The following is a 25117-nucleotide window of genomic DNA, read 5'->3' as shown; positions in this document are numbered from 1 at the left end:
TGAACCACCCTATTTTTTACTGCCAACATCCCATGAGCACCCCTCGCTGTCACGTTTTGCTTGTTAAATGTAATTTCTTCACGGCCCTCTAGTAGCCAAAACGTCATTTGTAATAGCCAGATGGTAACAAATGTGTCTCTGGGTGCTTCCATTGTGTGGGCAAATGCTGCGGCAAGGACCCCCTTTCACCCAAGGAGACCACAGAGGTGACTGCACGGGTCCAGAGGGTGTTGGCGGTGCTCATATTTGCTGTGGTGTGCTGTGCATACTGAATTACGGCCAACATTTTTTCATCCTTGTGTGTGTGTGTGTGTGTGTGCCTGTTCTTCTCATGTTCCTACAGTAGCTTGAAATAAACACCTCAGTCTGCACCACTGAAATGCTTTTGTCTGCCCCTCTATTGTCCCTACTGCTGTACTCCTCACTTGTTTCCAAGGAACAGGACGCTGGCTGATAATGAGCCGCTGAGCCCAGGACCTTAAATCACCAGGCTTGCCCTTGTCTTCACCCTCAGTCTATCTGGTATCTGTTAGCAAATGCAGCAGGAACACCACGTAGGATGATGAGACAGTTTCCACATGATAATGGATGAACTGTACAGCAGTATTTACATTAACATGCACACAGGTCACCGTGTGGCTATCCCTCAAGCTGTTCACAGTGAGTGGTGGAGGAGTGGAGTTTATGAGAGTTGGTTTGTGACTGGAATACCAAGTGAGTAACCGCTCATCAATGACAATTTGGCCTTGACACTTCCAAAAAGCAAGAAACTGTAACTCCTGGCTTCCCAGAACCACACTCACTTTCCATCCAAGTTTCTCAAAGTCCACGGTGATGTCTTTAAATGTCTTGTTGTCAAAGATATTCACTTCAATATGATACAAAACAGAGAAAAGCAAGAAATATCCATGTTTGGCCATTTTCTGCCATTTTTGCATGTAAAATGACTTAACAATGAATTGATTATCAAAATAGTGATTACTTTACTGTTGATCGACTAATGAAGTAATCACAGCTCTAGTTTCGACATTAATGACAGTTTTTTAAACCACTGTGTACAGAGCCAACAGTCATTTCCCTCTTCTGCTCCACCACAACCCTTTAAATAGCTCAGTAAACTGCCATGGGCATGGGCAGTACATGTCTTGTATGATTTACTTATGTGTTGTTTAACATGCCTTGTAGGACACTATGAACGGATTATGTTTGAATGTTTGTATCTATTTACATAGTAAACATAGAACACAGGCTGTGGGGTCCTCACCTAACCAGTGCTTACAACATGGTTATTATGTAAAACTGTCTCTCAGAATTATTTCCGCTGACTTTGACAAACTGCTTCGGCCTCTCTTTTCTGTTTACAATAGAATCCTCAAAAACAGATCAACAAAACATCCAAAATAAAACTTTACGTGTCAGTCAAATGTTCTTGTTCTGTATGCAAACGCTCACAACCACATGATGTTATCATGCCACAGGCAGACTCGCAGCCAGGACTGATGTTTATTACTTCGTCTGTATGAGCAATAATCATCAGTCCACTACTGTATCTTTAGCCTCGTTTCTAGACAGTATATTTTAAAAATGCATATTGCTCTGATCACATAGCAGCACATTTTTTCTCATTTGCTATATCTCAATATGCAGTCTGATTTTAAGTTTGTCTGCAGATTTGTTTGTGCAGAGTGTGTGTGCAGAGTATGTGTCACTTTATATGGCTGCTGGTCTTTATTTGTGGTGATGTGGTTTTGACGCAGTGACTTGAACATGCTGTTCCTTTTAGAGATGCAGTCAATGTTTTTTTTCATGATCAATTAATCCCTCAATTATTTTCTCAATTAATTGATTAATGTAGGGGGACAAATTCATATTGCTTTTTTTGTCTGACCAACAGTCAAAAGTCCAAATATATTTAGTTTAATATCATGACAAAAAAAACTATCATATTCTCACATTTCAGAAGCTGGAACCAGTGAAGGTTTTGGCATTTTTACTTAAACAAGACTAAGTACAGCGGCTCTGTTAGCTTTACTTAAACAGAACCTTAACAGAGCCTTGAGCTACTGTAAAGGCTAACACCAGGACTGTAGTCAAGACCAACTTAATCGATAAGGTCCGGTCGCATCCGAGTCAAGACTGAGTCCTCTGCTCTCCTGCGTAACTGCCTGCACACAGCTAGGATAACAGCTCATTTCAGTTAATGCAGGCAAAATAGTCAATTACAGACTAGTTGTAAAACAAGGTATAAATAGTAAATGTAGTGAAGTTAAGGTAGATTACTGGCCCATAACAGTTACTCATTTGCATCATGCGTCACACCCCAGACCAATACAGTTACCAAACCAACAAGGCACAAGTCCAAGTCAAGTGCAAGACTTCAAAAAAGTGGTCTCGAAAAAGAAAACCGGACTCGAATACTACAGCCCTGTTAGCACCTTTACTGTTTACCATGTTCACCATTTTTGGTAAGCGTGTTTGCATGCCAGCATTTGCTAACATTGGACCGACTGTCCCATCCCTGGAGCTTTAGCTTGGCTAAAAATAACTTAGAGAGTGAATGAAATATCGAAATACTTTCCAAGTAATTGCCTGTTGATGGACGAGTAGGCTAACCATTTCTCCTCTAGTTCCTTTTTCTTCCTCAACTCTGGGTTTGAATGTCCGGTGCTCTTCTCAAGGCCCCAGTGGAGAAAGTCATGTGCTTCACCCTCACTATCTCTGGGGCTTCTGAAGTGTTAACTTCTGTCTGAAGCCTGCACTGTTATGATGCTCGTTAGCCACGTGTTTCTGATGTGTGGATTGTTAATCAATCAATCAATCAATCAATCAATCAAATTTGTGTAGCCCAATATCACAAATTATACATTTGTCTCAGTGTGCTTTACAGACTGTACAGGTTACGACATCCTCTGTCCTTAGACCCTCGCATCGCACAAGGAAAAACTTCCTAAAAGAAACCCCAAAATTAAAGGGGGAAAAATGGAAGAAACCTCAGGGAGAGCAACTGAGGAGGGATCTCTCTCCCAGGACGGACAGATGTGCAATAGATGTCGTGTGTACAGGATAAACAACATAGTACAAATACAACATTTGACAGAAATTATGTTGTGTTGGGAAAAAAAGAAATAGAAAGTATGGATGAATCCAGGAAAATGTCAATAAGGCTTCCCGGTGTCCAGCAGGACCAGGTCAGTAGGCGCTGTCACGATTCATGATCCTGACGTAAACTTTATCAGTGGCAACCTGCCACATGAGAGACAGACACTCCGGGTATGATACTCCGGATGGTGAGTTAGTAACATACATTTACATACATGCATACAGATAGAGAGGGAGAAGAAGAGAGGGAGGGGAGGAGAGAGGAAGAGAAGGAAGAGAGCAGGGAGGTGTCCGCCGGCAGTCTAAGCCTATAGCAGCATAACTAGGGGCTGATCCAGGGCAAACCTGAGCCAGCCCTAACTATAAGCTTTATCAAAAAGGAAAGTCTTTAGCCTACTCTTAAATGTGGAGAGTGTGTCTGCCTCCCGAACACAAACTGGAAGCTGGTTCCACTGGAGAGGAGCTTGATAGCTGAAGGCTCTGGCTCCCATTGTACTCTTAGAGACTCTAGGAACCACAAGTAACCCTGCAGTCTGGGAGCGTAATGCTCTAGTTGGTTTATAAGGTACTATGAGATCTTTAAGATATGCTGGAGCTTGACCATTAATTGATTTGTAAGTCAGGAGAAGGATTTTGAATTCTATTCTGTATTTTACCGGGAGCCAGTGCAGTGCAGCTAATACAGGAGTAATATGATCCCGTTTCCTTGTTCTAGTCAATACACGTGCCGCTGCATTTTGGATCAACTGAAGAGTCTTAAGCGACTTTTTGGGACAACCTGATAACAATGAGTTGCAGTAATCCAGCCTTGAAGTAACAAATGCATGGACTAGTTTTTCTGCATAATTTTGAGACAGGATGTGTCTTATTTTTGCAATGTTACGTAGATGAAAGAAGGCAGTCCTTGAGATTTGTTTTATGTGGGAGTTAAACGACAGATCTTGATCAAAGATGACGCCAAGATTCCTTACAGTGGTGCTGGAGGCCAAGTTAATGCCATCCAGAGCTTCTATGTCATTAGAAAATGCGTTTCATAGGCGTTTAGGGCCAAGTATAATAACTTCAGTTTTGTCTGTGTTTAACATCAAGAAGTTGCTAGACATTCAAGTTTTTATGTCCTTAAGGCATGCTTGAAGTTTAGCCAATTGATTGGTTGGTGGATAGATATAATTGGGTATCATCCGCATAACAATGAAAGTTTATAGAGTGGTTCCTTATAATATTGCCCAAAGGAAGCATATATAAGGTGAATAGAATTGGTCCAAGTACAGAACCCTGCGGAACTCCAAGACTGACTTTGGCTGTCATGGAGGATTTATCGTTAACAAGTACAAATTGAGATCGCTCAGATAAATAGGACTTGAACCAGCTTAGTGCGGTTCCTTTTATGCCAACACAATGTTCCAGTCTCTGTAGTAGAATGTCATGATCAACAGTGTCGAAAGCAGCACTTAGGTCTAACAAGACAAGAACAGAGACAAGTCCTTTGTCTGATGCCAATAAAAGGTCATTGGTAACTTTCACCAGTGCCGTCTCTGTGCTATGATGAACTCTAAATCCAGATTGAAAAACCTCAAATAAACTATTATTATGTAAAAAGTCACACAACTGTTTTGCGACTGCTTTCTCAAGGATTTTAGCGAGAAAGGGTAGGTTAGATATCGGCCTATAGTTGGCTAAAACCTCTGGATCAAGACTAGGCTTTTTAAGAAGTGGTTTTATTACAGCTACTTTAAAGGATTTTGGTACGTAGCCAGATAATAGAGACAGGTTGATCATATTTAATAACGAGGTGTTAATTAAGGGTAAAACTTCTTTAAACAGTTTAGTTGGAATCGGGTCTAAAAGACAGGTTGATGGTTTAGACGATGAGATTGTTGATGTTAGTTGGTTAAGGTTGATTGGAGTAAAACAGTCTAGATATATTTCAGGAGTTACAGATGTTTTTAAAATTCCAACAGTGGGGTCAGGTGAATAAGTGATGGGGTCTTGGCCTTCTCAGGTCAATAATGCATGGCACTCTTTGTAGAGCGGCCACTGGGATGTCACAGCAGCACTTAATGCTAGCTCTTGTGAGGAGAGAGAGATCCAGCTATAGTGACACTTGGGCTTGATGGGTAATGTGACATCACTGTAGTTATTATTCAGGCTCTCTGGGGTCCCTGGAAGGCTAGTGCCATTTTGTCGTCATGGTTATAATATGTTAAAAAAAACCTTTTAGCGTATAGGCTTAGAATGGCTGCTGCAGTATTAGATATCATTTAACTTTTTTTCTGTAGCCACATGACAATTCAAACAATTTGAAAATAAACGCCCACTTGATGCATTTCACTTTGGTGCTTTTTTGCAGTCTTCTGTGTGGAGCAATAACACCAAGGGAAGAGCTGCAGTGACCTTCACAAATAACTCGTTTTACGCAACAATATTTATTTTTTCAAGGACAATTCACATAAACATCTGTTACTGCGTTACAGGTGTGACCAGATGGCTAACGAAGATAACCTTTAAATCCAGCTACTGTGGTAAGAATGCAGTGTTGCTGTAATGTAGCTCTGCAATTGCTGCATAGTTTTTGCAGTAGAGCAGAAAATGAGACACTTTTTTCATCTCTGTCAGGTTGATAGATGTTTCTAAAATCTGTGCCTGATTGTATCAATCACACTCGAGTGACATCTCCCAATTATTTAATTTCCACCAAAGATCTTTCATTCAAAAAGAACAAAGACAAATGTTTGATGTAGGGACATTGATGGAGCGTCTGAAACTGAAAGCAAACAAAATGGCTGCCAACACGCACACACTTAGAGCATGGGAAGAGAGACACACATCAAACTCGATAAATGCATAAACAAAAATCTACTGTCATAAACTATTGTGTAGCAATAATAGCACAATATTTTGCTATAAATCACATAGTAAAGGTGGAAAGGACATTGTATTTAACAATACATGATATGCTAAGCCTGGATGATGTATACTACAGTACATTATTTAATGTGAGATTCAGTCAAACACTCACTGATGCACAGTGTATCTACATTTGGTAGAATTGACAGGTGTGGTCCATTCTGAGTTCTTTGAAAGTGAAAAGAAGCGAGGAAGGTAGAGACGTGATGTAAGGAAAGAGAGGGACAATATGAAGGACAGAGGAGGGGCGGGGCATTAAAGAAGAGAGGAGGAAAATAAATGAGAAAGTGTGAAGGTAGAGCAGTTGGTAGGGGCTGGTAATCTTCTCCAGGGTGTGAACTATGTCGTCCTCGGGGATGGGATGAGCAGGGGCTGGAAATAAGGCCATCTTCATATCTTGCATTATTGCTCCCATGGTGTTCACACTGCAGTGTCACTCTTGGGGCAGTAAACACATGATGGGTGGATGGATAGAGAGCTTGAAAGATGACTGTTCTATTAAAAATTCATGGAGGTATTTTTTCTGATACAGAGAGTGTTGTGCAGTGCATACATGCAGGCATTTAGCCGGGTTTTAATGCTCATTACATTATTACAAACGCTGTTGATGAATGTGTTCGGCTTTACTCCAATGCTTTAAAACCTGTGATAACTGTCACGCTACTCAGATATTACATTATACAGCACTTTTTCTCCTGCCATTAATGAAATCATGTTGATAATGAGCAAGGCAACGGGCAGCATGGATGTAATAAAGTGTGTGTATTTTCCTGCATATGTTGTTTAGTGCACTGTGCTATAGCCTAGTTGTGTCATTTTAATTACTTTTATTTTCTTGTTCTTGTTTTTTTATTGCCTGCCTGTTGACTCTGAGTCAAAAGGTCACAGTGTCTGAATCACGTGAAGCATATGATGACAAACAAAGGGGCTAAAGACGAGTGGGTGTGTTCCACACAGTGGCAGACACACAAAGGAAATCTCATATGCTACCAAAGGCAGCTGTGTGGCAGATGTTTTGGTGGGAATGAAGGAGTTATTTACCTAAAGGATTCAGTCAGTGCATTACAATCCTTATACTGACAGATCAAAAGTAATATGCAATACATTGGTCTGTAAAGATCAACTATTCTGCAAAACAGGATAACCTAAGTCTGATTACAGGATAAAGTGATCACTGTTACTGATACAATTAGGTAATAAGTAAAGCAATTACTCATTTGAGTTTGCAATGTATTAGTTCCTTGGTTCCACTGGTTTGATTGATTACTTGTTGGATCTGTGTGCATGCAAGGAACTTGATTCATGTTTTTATATCTTTGCAAAAGCACATTATATTGTAAGATTATTCTAAAGGTACTTCACACAACAGAAATATTCCTAGTTTGTCAGGTCATAAATGTAAAGTTTCCCCACTTTATTACTGCTGACAGTCTTTCGGTAATTAGTTAAAAATTAAAAGAGTCTCTGAAGTGGGCTGGCCAACATTTAATTAGAAAGGAATCTCCAGATAAATGGGTGTCGTTTGAGAGGGAGCATTTTATGGATGATGGGGCGGCCTGCTGGTTAAAGATTCTGTGACTCAAAGGTCATCAGATTGATCCTTGTAATGGTATCTCTCTGTCGGCTGTATTGCTGCAAGTTGCTCTGTATAACAGTAGCATGTCTGACCAGACCACTCAAAGATATACATCTTATGAATTACCTCCGCTAAGGAGGTTGTTTTCCATTCAGTGTGTTTGTTGGTTTGTCTGTCAGCAGGATTACAGAAACACTACTAGCTCAATGTTCATGATGCTTGGTGGAAGGAAAACATTAGACTTTGGAGGAGATACAAATTATTTTTCCCTTTCATTATCATTGCGAGATAGGGCGTGAGCTTGGCGGAGTTCTGCGCTCTCTGAGTGCCCTCCAGTTTCAATTAGTTTTTTCGCTCTGTATTTATATTCAGAATACAGAAGCAGCGACAATAGCTAATAAAACCAAATACTTATTATCGGTACAATGTGGCAGAAAGTAAAAGAAAGAAAGTTCAGAGATCGTATCACATGACTCCACTGTTCCGGGAAAAGCCTCGTAAGTGAACCTTGAGTCTAGAATATTTTGACACAGATATGTATTCCTTAGTAGCCAATATGTTATCAAACAAATGATGTAATTAGAACGAACCAACAAGCTGTTTTAAATCCATTCTTTCGGAGCCATTACATATTTGTTCAATGAATAATTAAACAAGTAGCTTTTTACTGAACAATTATTTCCTATTAAGATTCAGACAAAGAATTTCTATACTGATCCTACACACACTGGTGAATATTATCATCAATTCTTCCCTTTGACTGTAATATACAAACATGCACACTGATTAATGCATTGATTATCGAAGCATGTTGTTACGTTAAGCATGCTCCACAAGTTTGTATCTCTTCTTGAGAAACTTTGATGATGAACTCCTTCCAGGGCTGAAGCAGACAGTTCTGAAGGCAGCTAAGATGCATTATGTGGAGCTTGTAATTGATACGTAAAGTAAAAGGTCAGTGTGGCCCTTTAAAACTTAATTTCCTGAATTTGGTTACGCAACTAGACAGGGAGGCAATGATGCCCTCTCTTCCTTCAGTGAGTGGCTCTGAAGAGTGCCTTTAGGTTTATATAACCTGACATGGCCACTGCTGTTGTGAAGCAGTGCGAGAGGACAGGAGAGTGGGAGAGATGCAATAAACATGATGGATCAAAAATAACATAACGTACAAATTTGATCAGAAAAATAGTGGAAGGGTCTTTGAGTGTAAGTGCTACAATAAAAAGAAGCCTGTACACAGTGCAGGACTTAATCATCATGATGCAGCTGTTGATCAGACGTATACATGACTGCCTTTGTATCCTGTGTATATGCAGCGAGTGTGTGGCCAGCAGAAGTTGTTGAACATCTCTGGACACACAAGTGTCTCAGTCGCCAAGCTGAGACACGTCCAGGTGGGCGAAGAGGATACACATGCTCCTCACGTCATTAGTCTTTACCTGACTTCTTGCTTTGGTTTTAAGATTGTTTTGTAGTAGCGATCACTGATGACCATAAGATTGTGGTTAACTGTTGTATTTTTTATACTATCGTATTATTGTATTTAGGTAGATTTGTTTGTGTAAGTGGCATATCGGTCTACGTTGCTTTTTTGTACTTTAAGCAATAGTGGTCTTATAAAGACACTTAAAGGTGGGGTAGTCAGTTTTCTGGAAAAGGCAAAAGAAAAACAGCTCTGCGCTCTCTGTACACATATGCATGTACTTAATACAGTACTAGTACGAGTAATTCATTTCAGACATCATCCTGAATTACCTCCCGGTTTTCTTTGCAAACTTGTGGGCCTGTAAAGTCCTTTGAGATGACATACTTAGATTCGAGGCTCCAGTGAGATACATAGCCTCAGCCGTTAGCCTTTGTCTACGGTTAACAGAAGGCTCAACTGTTAGAAACTTTTTGTCTTCATCTCTGAAACGCGTTGCTGATATATTTAGACACATAAGTCCGACTTCTTTTTTTGGGTTCGTTGCCAATGTCTGCAGGATTTTCCAACATTGAATCAGGCTTTTACCAACTGAAGGGACGTGGGCATGCATCTGCATCTGTAAAACAGCCAATAGGAACGCGCTCTTACCTGTGATTGACCAGGTTACAGTCTAGACTTCTGAAAGCCTGAAAACAGATCCAAGAGGAGGTGCATCAGTATATGTGTCCCTTAGACCACTTGAATTATAATATGCTTAAAGGTAATTATGGGATTTTTGCCCAATGATGCACCCAAAAAACGATTTAGATCCTACTCCAGCTTTAATTACTTTAAAGACATGGATTATATAAGGTACATCTACTTTACAGCATGCAGTGCATTAATGTTTCAAAGGTTGCACATGGACTGGATAGTCTGTTTAGGTATGTTGTTCCTCTATTTATTTATTTATTTACCAGTAATGCATTTACCTTACTACCAATAACCTTAATCAATATACACAGACACAGGTTGGGCAGATGTGTATCTTGGAGTACAATAACTTCTTACTGACATAGAAACCTGCACAAGTACATTAAAATACCCTGATTTGCAAGTAAAGTTTGCTTCTTCAAAAGAGTCCAAATGTACATAACTATGAACTGAACCTAAGTGTCTGCAGCAGGGACACAACATATTTATTCTGCACCATCTAAGTGCCCTGAGGAATGTGCTACTTTAACACTTTTAGCTCAGGCTGAAGTGGTTCAAATCTGTCACACAATAGTATCTCTTTAAAAAGGTATAAGGTAAGGTATTGCAATAGTGTATCACTATGAGTGACACCTTTCACATACATGTAGTCATGATCCATTGTTAATATGAAAATATAGCTGCTTTAAACTATAAGAAACTTTGAACCCTGTAAAAATAGAAAATCTTCACTCCAAATGGATCAAATTAAAGTTTCACTAAGCAACTGTAGACTATTAGATAAAGACAGCCTTAATATACAATTTGCTCATCAAGTTGTCAATGGTTCAAATAAAGTGTTTCTAACCAGCCTCAATTTTTCAGTCTCCATCTATAGTTTCATTGTTTGATAAAGGTTAATTATTAGCTTTTTGTTGGAGGAAATGTGGGATGACTAAAGATAATAAACATATATTCTGAGACTTTCCAGTACTGCAGGGATTTTAGAAAGATATAAAAGAGGAGATTGACAGTCATATTTAACAAAGCTTTATTTTTATTGGGATGACCAATGGTGGCGGTAAAATGTGGTCATGAAACAAAGCATCATTCCATCCGAGCTGTATGAGGGTCCTGAATGTCTGATTTTACAGAGAATCGCTTAGTTTCCCCAAATAAATCATGATATATAGCCTATTTTGGTATAAATATTAACCTTTGAATAATACAGTTAATAAGTATTTGAAAATAACTCCCATTGTAGTCTAGGTTGCAGCACTATTCAAATTTGCAGGACATTCGGAGCAGCATCTTGGATATAGCCTCGGAAACAGTTGTTTGCAGCACATAGAAACAGCTGTTTAAGACACATAGAAACAGCTGTTTACGATACATAGAAATAGCTGTTTAAGACACATAGAAACAGCTGTTTACCATCCATCCATCCATCGTCTACCGCTTATCCGGGATCGGGTCGCGGGGGCAGCAGCTCCAGTAAGGAACCCCAATCTTCCCTTCTCCGGGCCACATCCTCCAGCTCCGACTGGGGGATCCTGAGGCGTTCCCAGGCCAGAGAGGAGATATAATCTCTCCACCGAGTCCTGGGTCTTCCCCGGGGTCTCCTCCCAGCTGGACGTGCCTGGAACACCTCCCTAGGGAGGCGCCCAGGTGGCATCCTTACTAGATGCCCGAACCACCTCAACTGGCTCCTTTCAACGTAAAGGAGCAGCGGCTCTACTCCGAGTCTCTCACGGATGGCTGAGCTTCTCACCCTATCTCTAAGGGAGACGCCAGCCACCCGTCTGAGAAAACCCATTTCGGCCGCTTGTACCCGTGATCTCGTTCTTTCGGTCATGACCCAGCCTTCATGACCATAGGTGAGGGTAGGAACGAAGATCGGCCGGTAGATTGAGAGCTTTACCTTCTGGCTCAGCTCTCTTTTCGTCACAACGGTGCGGTAAAGTGACTGTAATACCGCCCCCGCTGCTCCGATTCTCCGGCCAATCTCTCGCTCCATTGTCCCCTCACTCGCAAACAAGACCCCGAGGTACTTGAACTCCTTCACTTGGGGTAATGGCTCATTCCCTACCCGGAGTAGGCAATCCACCGGTTTCCTGCTGAGAGCCATGGCCTCAGATTTGGAGGTGCTGATCCTCATCCCAACCGCTTCACACTCGGCTGCGAACCGATCCAGTGACTGTTGAAGGTTACAGACCGATGATGCCATAAGGACCACATCATCTGCAAAGAGCAGCGATGAGATCCTCAGGTCACCGAACTGCAACCCCTCTCCTCCACGACTACGCCTCGATATCCTATCCATGAAAATCACGAACAGGATTGGTGATAAAGCGCAGCCCTGGCGGAGGCCAACATTCACTGGAAACGAGTCCGACTTACTGGCGAGTATCCGGACACAACTCTCGCTTTGGGCGTACAGGGATTGGATGGCCCTCAAAAGTGACCCCCTCACCCCATACTCCCGCAGCACCTCCCACAGTATCACCCGGGGGACCCGGTCATACGCCTTCTCCAGATCCACAAAACACATGTAGACCGGATGGGCGTACTCCCAGGCCCCCTCCAGGATCCTTGCGAGAGTGAAGAGTTGGTCCGTTGTTCCACGACCAGGACGGAATCCGCATTGTTCCTCTTCAATCAGAGGTTCGACTACAGCTGTTTACGATACATAGAAACAGCTGTTTAAGACACATAGAAACAGCTGTTTAAGATACATAGAAACAGTTGTTTACGATACATAGAAACAGCTGTTTAAGTCACATAGAAACAGCTGTTTACCACACATAGAAACAGCTGTTTACGACACATAGAAACAGACACATAAAAAACAGACACATAGAAACAGCTGTTTACGATACATAGAAACAGCTATTTATGACACATAGAAACAGTCGTTTACTACACATAGAAACAATCGTTTATTACACATAGAAACAGTTGTTTGCGACAAATAGAAACGGCTGTTTTTTGCAACACAAAGAAACAGCTGTTTGTGGCACATAGAAACAGCTGTTTATGACACATAGAAACAGCTATTTACTACACATAGAAACAATCGTTTACTACACATAGAAACAGCTGTTTGCGACACAGAGAGACAGCTGTTTGCGACACATAGAAACAGCTGTTTACGACACATAGAAACAGCTGTTTGCGGCACATAGAAACAGTTGTTTATGACACATAGAAACCGATGTTTGCGGCACATAGAAACAGCTGTTTATGACACATAGAAACGGCTGTTTACAGACATAGAAACAGCTGTTTGCGACACATAGAAACAGCTATTTACTACACATAGAAACAATTGTTTACTACACATAGAAACAGCTGTTTGCGACACATAGAAACAGCTGTTTGCGACACATAGAAAAAGCTGTTTTTTGCGACACAAAGAAACAGCTGTTTATGACACATAGAAACAGCTGTTTATGACACATAGAAACAGCTGTTTACAAGACATAGAAACAGCTGTTTGCGACACATAGAAACAGCTGTTTGCGGCACATAGAAACAGTTGTTTACCACACATAGAAACAGCTGTTTACGACACAGAAACAGACACATAGAAACAGCTGTTTACGATACATAGAAACAGCTGTTTAAGACACATAGAAACAGCTGTTTAAAACACATAGAAACAGCTATTTACTACACATAGAAACAATCGTTTACTACACATAGAAACAGCTGTTTGCGACACAGAGAGACAGCTGTTTGCGACACATAGAAACAGCTGTTTACGACACATAGAAACAGCTGTTTGCGGCACATAGAAACAGTTGTTTATGACACATAGAAACCGATGTTTGCGGCACATAGAAACAGCTGTTTATGACACATAGAAACGGCTGTTTACAGACATAGAAACAGCTGTTTGCGACACATAGAAACAGCTATTTACTACACATAGAAACAATTGTTTACTACACATAGAAACAGCTGTTTGCGACACATAGAAACAGCTGTTTGCGACACATAGAAAAAGCTGTTTTTTGCGACACAAAGAAACAGCTGTTTATGACACATAGAAACAGCTGTTTATGACACATAGAAACAGCTGTTTACAAGACATAGAAACAGCTGTTTGCGACACATAGAAACAGCTGTTTGCGGCACATAGAAACAGTTGTTTACCACACATAGAAACAGCTGTTTACGACACAGAAACAGACACATAGAAACAGCTGTTTACGATACATAGAAACAGCTGTTTAAGACACATAGAAACAGCTGTTTAAAACACATAGAAACAGCTATTTACTACACATAGAAACAATCGTTTACTACACATAGAAACAGCTGTTTGCGACACATAGAAAGAGCTGTTTGAGCACATAGAAACAGCTGTTTGCGACACATAGAAACAGCTGTTTACGACACATAGAAACAGCTGTTTGCGACACATAGAAACAGCTGTTTTTTGCGACACAAAGAAACAGCTGTTTGTGGCACATAGAAACAGCTGTTTATGACACATAGAAACAGCTGTTTACGAGACATAGAAACATCTGTTTGCGGCACATAGAAACAGCTGTTTGCGACACAAAGAAACAGCTGTTTGTGGCACATAGAAACAGCTGTTTATGACACATAGAAACAGCTGTTTACGAGACATAGAAACAGCTGTTTGCGGCACATAGAAACAGTTGTTTACCACACATAGAAACAGCTGTTTACGACACAGAAACAGAGACATAGAAACAGCTCTTTACGATACATAGAAACAGCTGTTTAAGACACATAGAAACAGCTGTTTAAAACACATAGAAACAGCTATTTACTACACATAGAAACAATCGTTTACTACACATAGAAACAGCTGTTTGCTACACATAGAAAGAGCTGTTTGCGGCACATAGAAACAGCTGTTTGCGACACATAGAAACAGCTGTTTACGACACATAGAAACAGCTGTTTGCTGCACATAGAAACAGTTGTTTACCACACATAGAAACAGCTGTTTACGACATAGAAATAGACACATAGAAACAGCTGTTTACATACATAGAAACAGCTGTTTAAGAAACATAGAAACAGCTGTTTATGACACATAGAAACAGCTGTTTACGAGACATAGAAACATCTGTTTGCGGCACATAGAAACAGCTGTTTGTGACACAAAGAAACAGCTGTTTGTGGCACATAGAAACAGCTGTTTATGACACATAGAAACAGCTGTTTACGAGACATAGAAACAGCTGTTTGCGGCACATAGAAACAGTTGTTTACCACACATAGAAACAGCTGTTTACGACACAGAAACAGACACATAGAAACAGCTGTTTACGATACATAAAAACAGTTGTTTAAGACACATAGAAACAGCTGTTTAAGACACATAGAAACAGCTGTTTAAAACACATAGAAACAGCTATTTACTACACATAGAAACAATCGTTTACTACACATAGAAACAGCTGTTTGCGACACATAGAAAGAGCTGTTTGCGGCACATAGAAACAGCTGTTTGCGACACATAGAAACAGCTGTTTTTTGCGACACAAAGAAACAGCTGTTTGTGACACATAGAAACAGCTGTTTATGACACATAGAAACAGCTGTTTACGAGACATAGAAACAATTGTTTGCGGCACATAGAAACAACTGTTTGCGACACAAAGAAACAGCTGTTTGTGGCACATAGAAACAGCTGTTTATGACACATAGAAACAGCTGTTTACGAGACATAGAAACATCTGTTTGCGGCACATAGAAACAGCTGTTTGTGACACAAAGAAACAGCTGTTTGCTGCACATAGAAACAGTTGTTTACCACACATAGAAACAGCTGTTTACGACACAGAAATAGACACATAGAAACAGATGTTTACATACATAGAAACAGCTGTTTAAGAAACATAGAAACAGCTGTTTATGACACATAGAAACAGCTGTTTACGAGACATAGAAACAGCTGTTTGCGGCACATAGAAACAGTTGTTTACCACACATAGAAACAGCTGTTTACGACACAGAAACAGACACATAGAAACAGCTGTTTACGATACATAGAAACAGCTGTTTAAGACACATAGAAACAGCTGTTTAAGACACATAGAAACAGCTGTTTAAAACACATAGAAACAGCTATTTACTACACATAGAAACAATCGTTTACTACACATAGAAACAGCTGTTTGCGACACATAGAAAGAGCTGTTTGCGGCACATAGAAACAGCTGTTTGCGACACATAGAAACAGCTGTTTTTTGCGACACAAAGAAACAGCTGTTTGTGGCACATAGAAACAGCTGTTTATGACACATAGAAACAGCTGTTTACGAGACATAGAAACAGCTGTTTGCGGCACATAGAAACAGCTGTTTGCGACACATAGAAACAGTTGTTTACCACACATAGAAACAGCTGTTTACGACACAGAAACAGACACATAGAAACAGCTGTTTACGATGCATAGAAACAGCTGTTTAAGACACATAGAAACAGCTGTTTACGACACATAGAAACAGCTATTTACTACACATAGAAACAATCGTTTACTACACATAGAAACAGCTGTTTAAGACACATAGAAACAGCTGTTTACGACACATAGAAACAGCTATTTACTACACATAGAAACAATCGTTTACTACACATAGAAACAGCTGTTTGCGACACAGAGAGACAGCTGTTTGCGACACATAGAAACAGCTGTTTACGACACATAGAAACAGCTGTTTACGACACATAGAAACAGCTGTTTGCGGCACATAGAAACAGTTGTTTACGACACATAGAAACCGATGTTTGCGGCACATAGAAACAGCTGTTTATGACACATAGAAACGGCTGTTTACAGACATAGAAACAGCTGTTTACGACACATAGAAACAGCTGTTTGCGACACATAGAAACAGCTGTTTGCGGCACATAGAAACAGCTGTTTGCGGCACTTTTCCCCTCGGTTGTAAAGGCCAATAATGTATCAGGAATACCACACAAAACTGTGGAAAGGAATTATATTTGATTCTTAAGGGGTACAAACAATTTGGATTTCAGGCTGTCTTGTAAACATATCACAGATCATTTCTAACACATCTGACACATGACAAGTTGTTTCATGATCATCTTTAGAGTTTGCTCCCAGTAATCCGACATCTGGAGTTGGCCATCTGTTTTGGTTGTCTACTCGTATACTAGCCTCTCATGACCTACAGAGGGGAGGAACAGATCACAGCTATATGGCTAACAGGCTGTTTATGTCTCTCTGTTGCTAATCCTCCAAAATCCCAGTAAACTCTGTCTGAGACTGGCATTCATCTGCAAACATCAGTCACCTGCCTCCTTCTCATTCATTCCTCGATAAACAAACACTGCTGCTTTATCCTCCATTATACAGCCTGCAACAGCAAACAGAGACTCTGGAGATAGAAGCTCCAATATATTTTACATGTGGGACACATAGAAACATGTGGCTTTCAGCGGCTGCTGTTGTCCAGAGGGACTTGAAGCCAGTGCGTAGGGAGGAGTGTATCACCTTGCTCAAGGGCATCTTGACAGGGCACATGTGTGATGATGGATGGACATAAACAGGAACTTGAAGATCAATTTATGTTGAATTAGTTTGTCTGGGTTTGTCTTGAATAAGTCATATCACACTTAGCAGATGTTAGTATGTGTTTCTAGAAACAAACTGTTTTTGACTAATCCTTTACATTTTCAGTCAACATTGGCCTTCTGAGCCTGACATTCTTCTGCAAACATTTTCTGCCTTCTGTCACTGTAGTTTTTATTTCTAATAATCTTTACTGGAACCAATTGTTCACGGTATTTTGTCATTGCTCAGAGAGGTACATGTACCATAAATATATGATTTGATTTCCATCATTACAACATCATATTTTTGAAGCTGTCTTTTAATATTGTTGACTTTCCAAATGCGTAAAGCCAGTTTATTTCTATTTAAATAGTCAAATGTCAAATTAAGTTATTTTTCCCCCTGACACTGTTTAAGCCTCATCCGTCCTTTTCTTAAATTTTGTTTCTCCTACAGCCCTCCCCGAATTCCCACTAGGATCTTCTCTTCCCTGTTGGAGACCTTCTCCACCCCCCACATCCAGTAGCCATGGCAGATGACGCGGACATGCGCAATGAGCTGTCAGACATGCAGCAACGTGCTGACCAGCTGGCCGATGAGGTGAGAACAACGGTGGTTTCAGTTGTGATTGTGCACAAACATGATGGGACGCACGCATTTATGCACACTTAATCACAGAGACTGGACATTCATACGCATAGAAATGAGACGCACAAGTAGTGTACATTAAAGAGACTTTGAAATGGCAGAGCTTAAAGGGTAACTTCTGTATTTTTCAACCCTGGACCCTATTTTACAATGTTTTTCTGTCTAAGTAAGTAATGGGGATAACAATTTTTTAAATCGGCAATTGGAGGAAATTGCAGCTGGTAGACGCTAAACGGGTTACAATGTATCATATCGGGCAATTCCACACCGTCAATGTACATCCACTAAAAGTGCTTGTTTTTGACAGGCTCAGATTGTTATGATAAGTGTGTGACAACATTATGGAAAGGACACTGCAGAGAAATAAAACGTTATTTTGTTACTTTTGGCTTGATCCGGTCTGCTATCCTTGTTCCGAAATCTTGTGTTTTATCCTGTCAGCGGCAAAAACACGCACTTTTATTGGACGGTGAGGAATTGCCCACACTCAATACTGGAACAATCTCTTTCATGTTTTTGTGTCTAAGTAACTACTTAGTTACCTTTTGCTTTGAATTTGAAGAATTTGGAGGATAAATATTCAGTAGAGGGTAAATATAATATCTTCATATAATATCGACTTTTTGAGCAAAAGATTATTTTCTATTAATAAACTATTTTAATTAAACTAAACTCTTCATTTGAACTGCATTATGATAGTGTGTGTGATGTTTTATATCCTAACACTAAAATGTTACAAATGTAGTATAATAATAATTAATATAAATTATACAGCACTATGTTATTATCTGCCTTGGGCTGTGGCTGTTTGCATGCATGTATGTGCATGTGATAGGAGAGTTTACCTGCATCATCTGACTTTACATAACACTGTATGGTAACATCTTGACATCGTGACATTGTGTGTCCGTGTTCACGTGTAGAAATACATGTGTGTGTGTGTGTGTGTGTGTGCGTGTGTGCGTGTGTGTGTGTGTGAGTGTGTGTGTTTCACCGGCAGTCAGAGTGAGAGAGAGAGAAAGTCTCAGCCATGGCCCAGAGCAGATAAGCCCACACCCCTCCAACTTCACATGTGATTCACACTGGCACAGCTGAGCAGAATATTAAACACAAACACATGCGTGAACATAGGGCATACACAAAATGGCGTCGTCAGAATAACAGTTTTTGTCTCTCTTGCACTGACTTACATGAGGACAACAGCTCATATCAGAACCACTTCTGATCAAAGGACATGAGGTCAAGTGCTAAAATGTCGGTGCAAGAGTTTTATAGTCACTTGACTTCAGATAAAAAGAGAAATATGGGTAAAAAAGAAAAGGCAGAAGAGAAAGACGACTGGCTAACACATAAATAGCCGCTCAAATCTAAGCCGTGCCCCATTCGATGTCTCACCCAAACACTTTCTCCAGCCCCCACCGCTCCGGGGATCAGCCGCAGCCAGCACAGCATGGAGAAGCTGTGCCATTCTAAAGAGGACGAGATATCGCAAAGCGCCGTTCCTGCAGTGTGGCTCTAGCTAGCAAGCTGTGCTCTGCGGCCACTCGCTTCTTAGAGAGGGAATTGGAACTTGCAGCTACATATCTATCACAGGCTAATAATAGACATCTTGGTGAAAAGGGATAGAGAGGTGGGATCAAAGCGTGCTTTTATTACAAGAGTGTATTTATTTTTATTGGCAGAGTAAACTTCCTGAGTTAGATTACAACTCGGCTTAAAAGATTTAAAAAATAGTTTTGATCTCAAATCCAAATCATGCAATGGATTGACAGCATGAAAATTAACTTCTCTGAAATAATTCACTGTCACAGCTACGTTCAAAATTCCCATCATAAGGTCAGGCATATTCAATACTCAGTGCAGACAGTGTGTCGCTGTGAGTTCATGTTGAGTTCATGTCGATAAACGTCATATATTGATCCTTTTTGTGTGTCGCTGATTGTTCAAAATTGACTCCACTTTGTTGGGATACAAGTTCGCTCAATTCAATTGCTCAATTCAATGAACATACATACAGTATAATATATACTACAATATATGTTCTCTCTTGATGTCAAACAGTGACGTTTCCCTTTTCTGATGACTGTAGCTGTTTGACTCTGTCATGTCACGTCATTAACTGTATCTTTTATTCCTCCACAGTCTCTGGAGAGCACTCGTCGTATGCTGCAGCTGGTAGAAGAGGTGAGAAAAACCCATGAAACTTTGAATTTATGAATTAAATTTGAGACAAGATATGACACTGCAAGAAAGAATACGGTGATGCTGGAAGTCTATCATGTCTCAGATACACGACAGGCTGATATATATTATCAGGAAACAATGCACAAGAAAGAATTTGTGCTGGTACAGCAAGGACTCGAAGACGACCTTTGTTATCTTTGAATACATCGTTGCACTACAGTAAATCTGTAAGAAGTCAAATCATCTCCATGACTGAGAATGAGACGTTATTTCTTCTTCAAACCGCTGAACCAAAGGAAACTTCACCTTTAATCTTAAAAAGAATACGAAGCTGGAGCCAGGAGAACGTCTACAATTCAAGCTTGATACGTTTTTTTAACGTGAAAAATCTGACAGACTTGCAAGAATGTATCCTCATTGTGTGTCATTTTAAAGGAACATTTTTGGGAAATAGATATAGATCGAATAGATCAAACTTTTTAACTAACTCGGCAAGAAAGCAATTTAGCATATTTCTCAGAAGGAGAACTGATCGTTGAACATCTCTGCTGCTTTGTTATTATTATTCTTGAATCAAGTTTCTATCTTGTCAGGCAGGACTGAGTGAACCATAAGTCAACGGAACGATGGCGTGAATAGCATTATAGGAAATTAATTAATGTCAAGGAGAGAGGACGCACACATACGTGCACAGACTCTGAAGGTTTGTATTTGCTCATGTAACATTTATGGCAATAAATAATACTGTGATAAACTGAGAGTGTAAGACAAGGAGAAAGAGGAACAGAGAGCCTTAGTGTGACTGACAAACAAGCAGACGGAGATGGAGGGAAGGAGGAAATAAAAGGGAGACAGTGTGGACTGCAGGGGGGGGGGCGTCTGACAAGCTCTCCGTTCAGATCTCAAGGTCACATTGAGTAAATCTCACCACGCAGCCCCACCCTACGACTGTTGCAGACGGGCAGATTACAAAATTGCTTTAAATGCCGTTATCACACAAATGCATAACACGAGGCCGGCGTTCCCCACACAATCGGTCCATTTTATGATGTCACTCAGGAATTTCCAGTCCAAACTTCAGAAATGTGTGTTAATGTATATGTAATGTAATAATAAAAAAAATGCTTAATTAACTTAATTTTGAAGGGACATCATTTTCTGAATAAAGAAATCAATGCACATGCTGCTCTTGAGTAAGTAAGAATCCTTCATGTTGCAGCACACCTTAATCTTAAATCAAAAATCTTAAAGTTAAGATAAAATAAAAAGACAAATCCATGAATCTCTCCACCTGATTTGAATGAGGAATCTGCGTTGAACCACCTCCAGTCCTGTATGGGATCATGGTGGATTATTCCTTGGCGTTTCCTGAGGGACTCATTTTGACTACTTTGGGATTCCTCTTGGATGGAGGCTTGCTAAATTACAGAATCATTTATACACCAGAGCTTCCTTATTGCACCGCCTGCGCCTCTCAATGTGGCTTTCCTTCCAAACTGCTGATGAAGCAGAGGGGATGTATGCGTAACAGTGTGTATGTGTACGTGTCTGTGCGTTGAAGTGTGTGCGTATACACTGACACACCATAATCTTATTTATGCCTATCAGGATGAGGTGAGGTGGTGCTGCATTTCTAAGAAGCAGAGAGGAAAAAGAGTTGCGTATAAGCGAGTGTCGCTATCCTCAGCCTCCTCACACTCTTTCTAGCAGCTTTAAAACCTGAAGCCAAACCAGCTTATCAGTGACTAATAGCTTTACTGTGGCACTCATGCAGGCTCAGCTGCTCAGATGGTTCACAGTCAGGAAGGAATTCAAATTTAAATCTTAAGGATGAAAGAAGACCAACATTCAATCTACATTTAAAAAATGTTGGGGGGGGGGGATTTTCTTAGAAGTTATAATCAATACTAATGCAGAGGCTAACAGCTGCTGAGTCTTAGACAGAAGGGCTGTTGGGATCCTGTGTTTTTAATAGTGTCATTTGTGTGAGGAAATCCAATGGCAGGGTTTTCATTTTAATGAGAACTCTTCTCTGCTGTCAGCGTTATTATTGCTCTTGAGGGCTATTTCAATGTTTCCTGCTTTAATGCCTGAATTACCTTTGCCCCTTGTAATCAATGCCAACATGCTGACACTGGGAGAACGAAACATTCTCATTTGTTCCTTCAGTAGATAAACATAACATAAACATCAACAACATGGGTATTGTGATGTTAAACTAGTCACTTTTCGGCTTTACAGAAAACACGGTAGACTTATTTCTTAATGTGTGTCAAAAGGATTTACTAGACGTCATGCGTACCAACAGTTAAATACTTTAAAACACGTAGGTCTTCACGTCATCTATTGCACGTCTGTCCGTCCTGGGAGAGGAATCCTCCTCAGTCTCTCTCTGAGGTTTAGAAACTGTTTTCCCCCTTTAATTGTGGGGTTTCTTTTAGGAAGTTTTTCCTTGTGCGATGCGAGGGTCTAAGGACTATTTAAATAAACATGAAGTTAAAGCCAGGGGAGGTAAGCTGAACATAAGGACTGGAAGCATGGGGTAACAGCTAGCCTGTCCAAAGGTTAAACGACCAACACTTCTTATGCCGCCTTCAAATGGGGTTGTGTTTTCTTTGTAATTTTATAATATGTCATGCATTTCCTGCATTATGTTCCTCACCTCGGTGGCTTCTAGACACCGACAGCAACGTTAATATTGCCGTCATTGCCGAGCTAGCAGTGATTGTCCTCACAACTTAACCACTTGAATGCCAAGCCTATCGTGTACACTTCCCATGTCGTAACCACAAGCTCACGAGTTCCATTGGAAAGGCAGCATATAGCCCACTAATCAACACAATATGTCACATTGTTTTGTGGTTTTATACACAGTTACGTGCTGGAACTATTTTTTGGCCTGGGTGACCAGCCAGAGATAGGCTAGATTTTACACTAATCTAAGATAACCAGCTGCACCAGTAGCTTCATATTAAGCGAACAGACTTGTGATTGGTGGTGTTGATCTTCTTATCTAACTCTCCTCAAGAAAGCATATGAGTGTATTTCCCAAAATGTCAAATCATTCCCTTTGTTCATTCAAAGGCTTCAGATAAAGCTTTCCTCCCTTGTGCTGGCTGAAAGTGTAATTGTCCGAAGTCATTATGGTTAATTGCAGTAGAAGAATCCAATATCAAAGAATGCAAAATAGTGACAAAATGTATTGTTATTTATTTATTGTTATTTGTATTTGTTAAATGTGCACAAAAAGATTGTTCCTGGTGAAAAGTGAAAAGGGTAAATGTTGGGAATCAGTAAATTGCTTGTGGCTGTATGCCTAAACTTTTGTAGTGTCATTACTGACCTCTTTATCTTTTTATTTGTCCTCCCTCCCTCCCTCACGCTTCCTTTCTCCCTGGCTGTCTCTGGGCAATAGAGCAAAGATGCCGGCATCAGGACTTTGGTTATGCTGGATGAGCAGGGAGGTAAGTCTGCAAGAGGGGAGACGGCGGGTTTAGTCACAACATATATTAATACTAAGCTGTTCACCTTCAACAAAGCTCATATACTGCATCTGTATTTAGTAAAAAGTAATAAGATTATGATTATTTTAGCAGCACCACAGGTAATTATACATAGTAATGTCTGTTTTAATCATTTATGGTATCAAAACACTTGTGAATGGATTGATTGTTTCATATGCAGTTGCTTGTTTTTATGTAAATGCATTTCCAAACTAATTTATTTTTCCCTGTTTTGTTTAGTATAATTTCTGATTTGGGTTTTGATTTAACGCATGGTTTAATGGTTTATTTAGGGTTTAACTTTGGGGAGAATTTCTTTCTTTCAGCTTCCTTTAACCTTTGTTTTCTTTGGCTAACATTTTTCTTTTTGATTTGCCTAACTGCTTTTGATTTGCCTGCAGCTTTCTTTTATTTTCTTTAGCTAACAAAGACAGTGAAAGAAAATCTTGAAAGTGCCAAAACATTAACAGAGGTATATTTAATGCCAGCCACAGCACTGCCAAAACCCTAAAGCTCAACTCAGGATACTTTATTCATTGTTCAGAATCCAGTTGGGTTAACGTGTTTGTCCCTGTGGGAGCCAATGTCAGAGTGACTTCTGGGCTGTTCTTGGATCTGTGCAATAATCTTCTCCAGAACTACCGAGGAAAAACTGTTTGAATGTGAAAATGATTAAAATGTTGGTCTCACAGACTTCAATGCCAACAGACATTAATTTTTACCACGTACACTAATGAGCCTTAATGAAAATAAGTGGCAGCAGATATGCCACCTCTATACATGCCCTATTTTATGGCTCTGGTCAAAGGTCACCTGTTAAATTATTACAATTTGGCCAATCTGTCTTTTTCTGTAAATACTACTGGAGGCCTCAATGCCCAAACAGGTGTGAGACGGTCCAGAGGTGTAAAATTACAAGAGGTGGATAAGAAAAAACGATCGATTTAGCTGGTAATGACAAAATATTCAATCACTTCTCTATCAACTCATATACTTTGTACAATCCCTGGTTACATGCAGTTTGTTAATGAGCAAGCCAACAACCCACATTGAATAACATGAATTAAAGTGTCACCCCTTTGGAACGTTAATAGCTCATCAAATGGCCGTTATCAGTTGTTATCACGACCATTCTAGATGTTCAGATGGGGCAAAATAGGCAAACTGCAATTACTTGCATGTTGCAAAAGTTAAAGTTAACGGTCGCAGTTTGAAACAGTCCTGATTTGTTTGACTCATCCATCCACCCTGACCTCCTAACTTCCTCCTTTGCTCCCGTCATACTTACTACGGTCACTAGTTGCCTCTTAACCCTTATCTAGGAGGCTGATAACCACTGATAACACCCATTCAATTAGCTGATAACATCTGAAGCGGGTGAAGGTGTGCAACATCAAAGAGTTAATAGTGGCAGTGGGAAACTGTATAAAAGGTACCCTGTGCTTCATTGGCTCTAGCATGGACATGGGACTTCAGCTCTTCCATTGGCTGGAATGCATGTAAACCAATTCACCAATCCTGTAAGAGTGAGCCGTAAT

General features: G+C 40.2%; 1 protein-coding gene across 1 annotated transcript in view; it reads left to right on the top strand.

Moving 5' to 3' along the window:
* Positions 1 to 25117, top strand: part of snap25a (synaptosome associated protein 25a) — a 47426-nt gene that overhangs the window by 7046 nt on the left and 15263 nt on the right. The window contains exons 2-4 of the mRNA XM_029462938.1: positions 17701 to 17844; positions 20035 to 20076; positions 23492 to 23540. Of these exons, the coding sequence (XP_029318798.1) occupies positions 17773 to 17844; positions 20035 to 20076; positions 23492 to 23540 (163 nt within the window). The 5' untranslated portion in view covers positions 17701 to 17772. The remainder of the gene's footprint in view (positions 1 to 17700; positions 17845 to 20034; positions 20077 to 23491; positions 23541 to 25117) is intronic.

This window comes from Cottoperca gobio, chromosome 24 (genome assembly GCF_900634415.1).
Source record: "Cottoperca gobio chromosome 24, fCotGob3.1, whole genome shotgun sequence".
NCBI lineage: Eukaryota > Metazoa > Chordata > Actinopteri > Perciformes > Bovichtidae > Cottoperca > Cottoperca gobio.
Note: the sequence above shows the minus strand (reverse complement) of the source record. Positions and strands in the feature narration are given on the sequence as shown.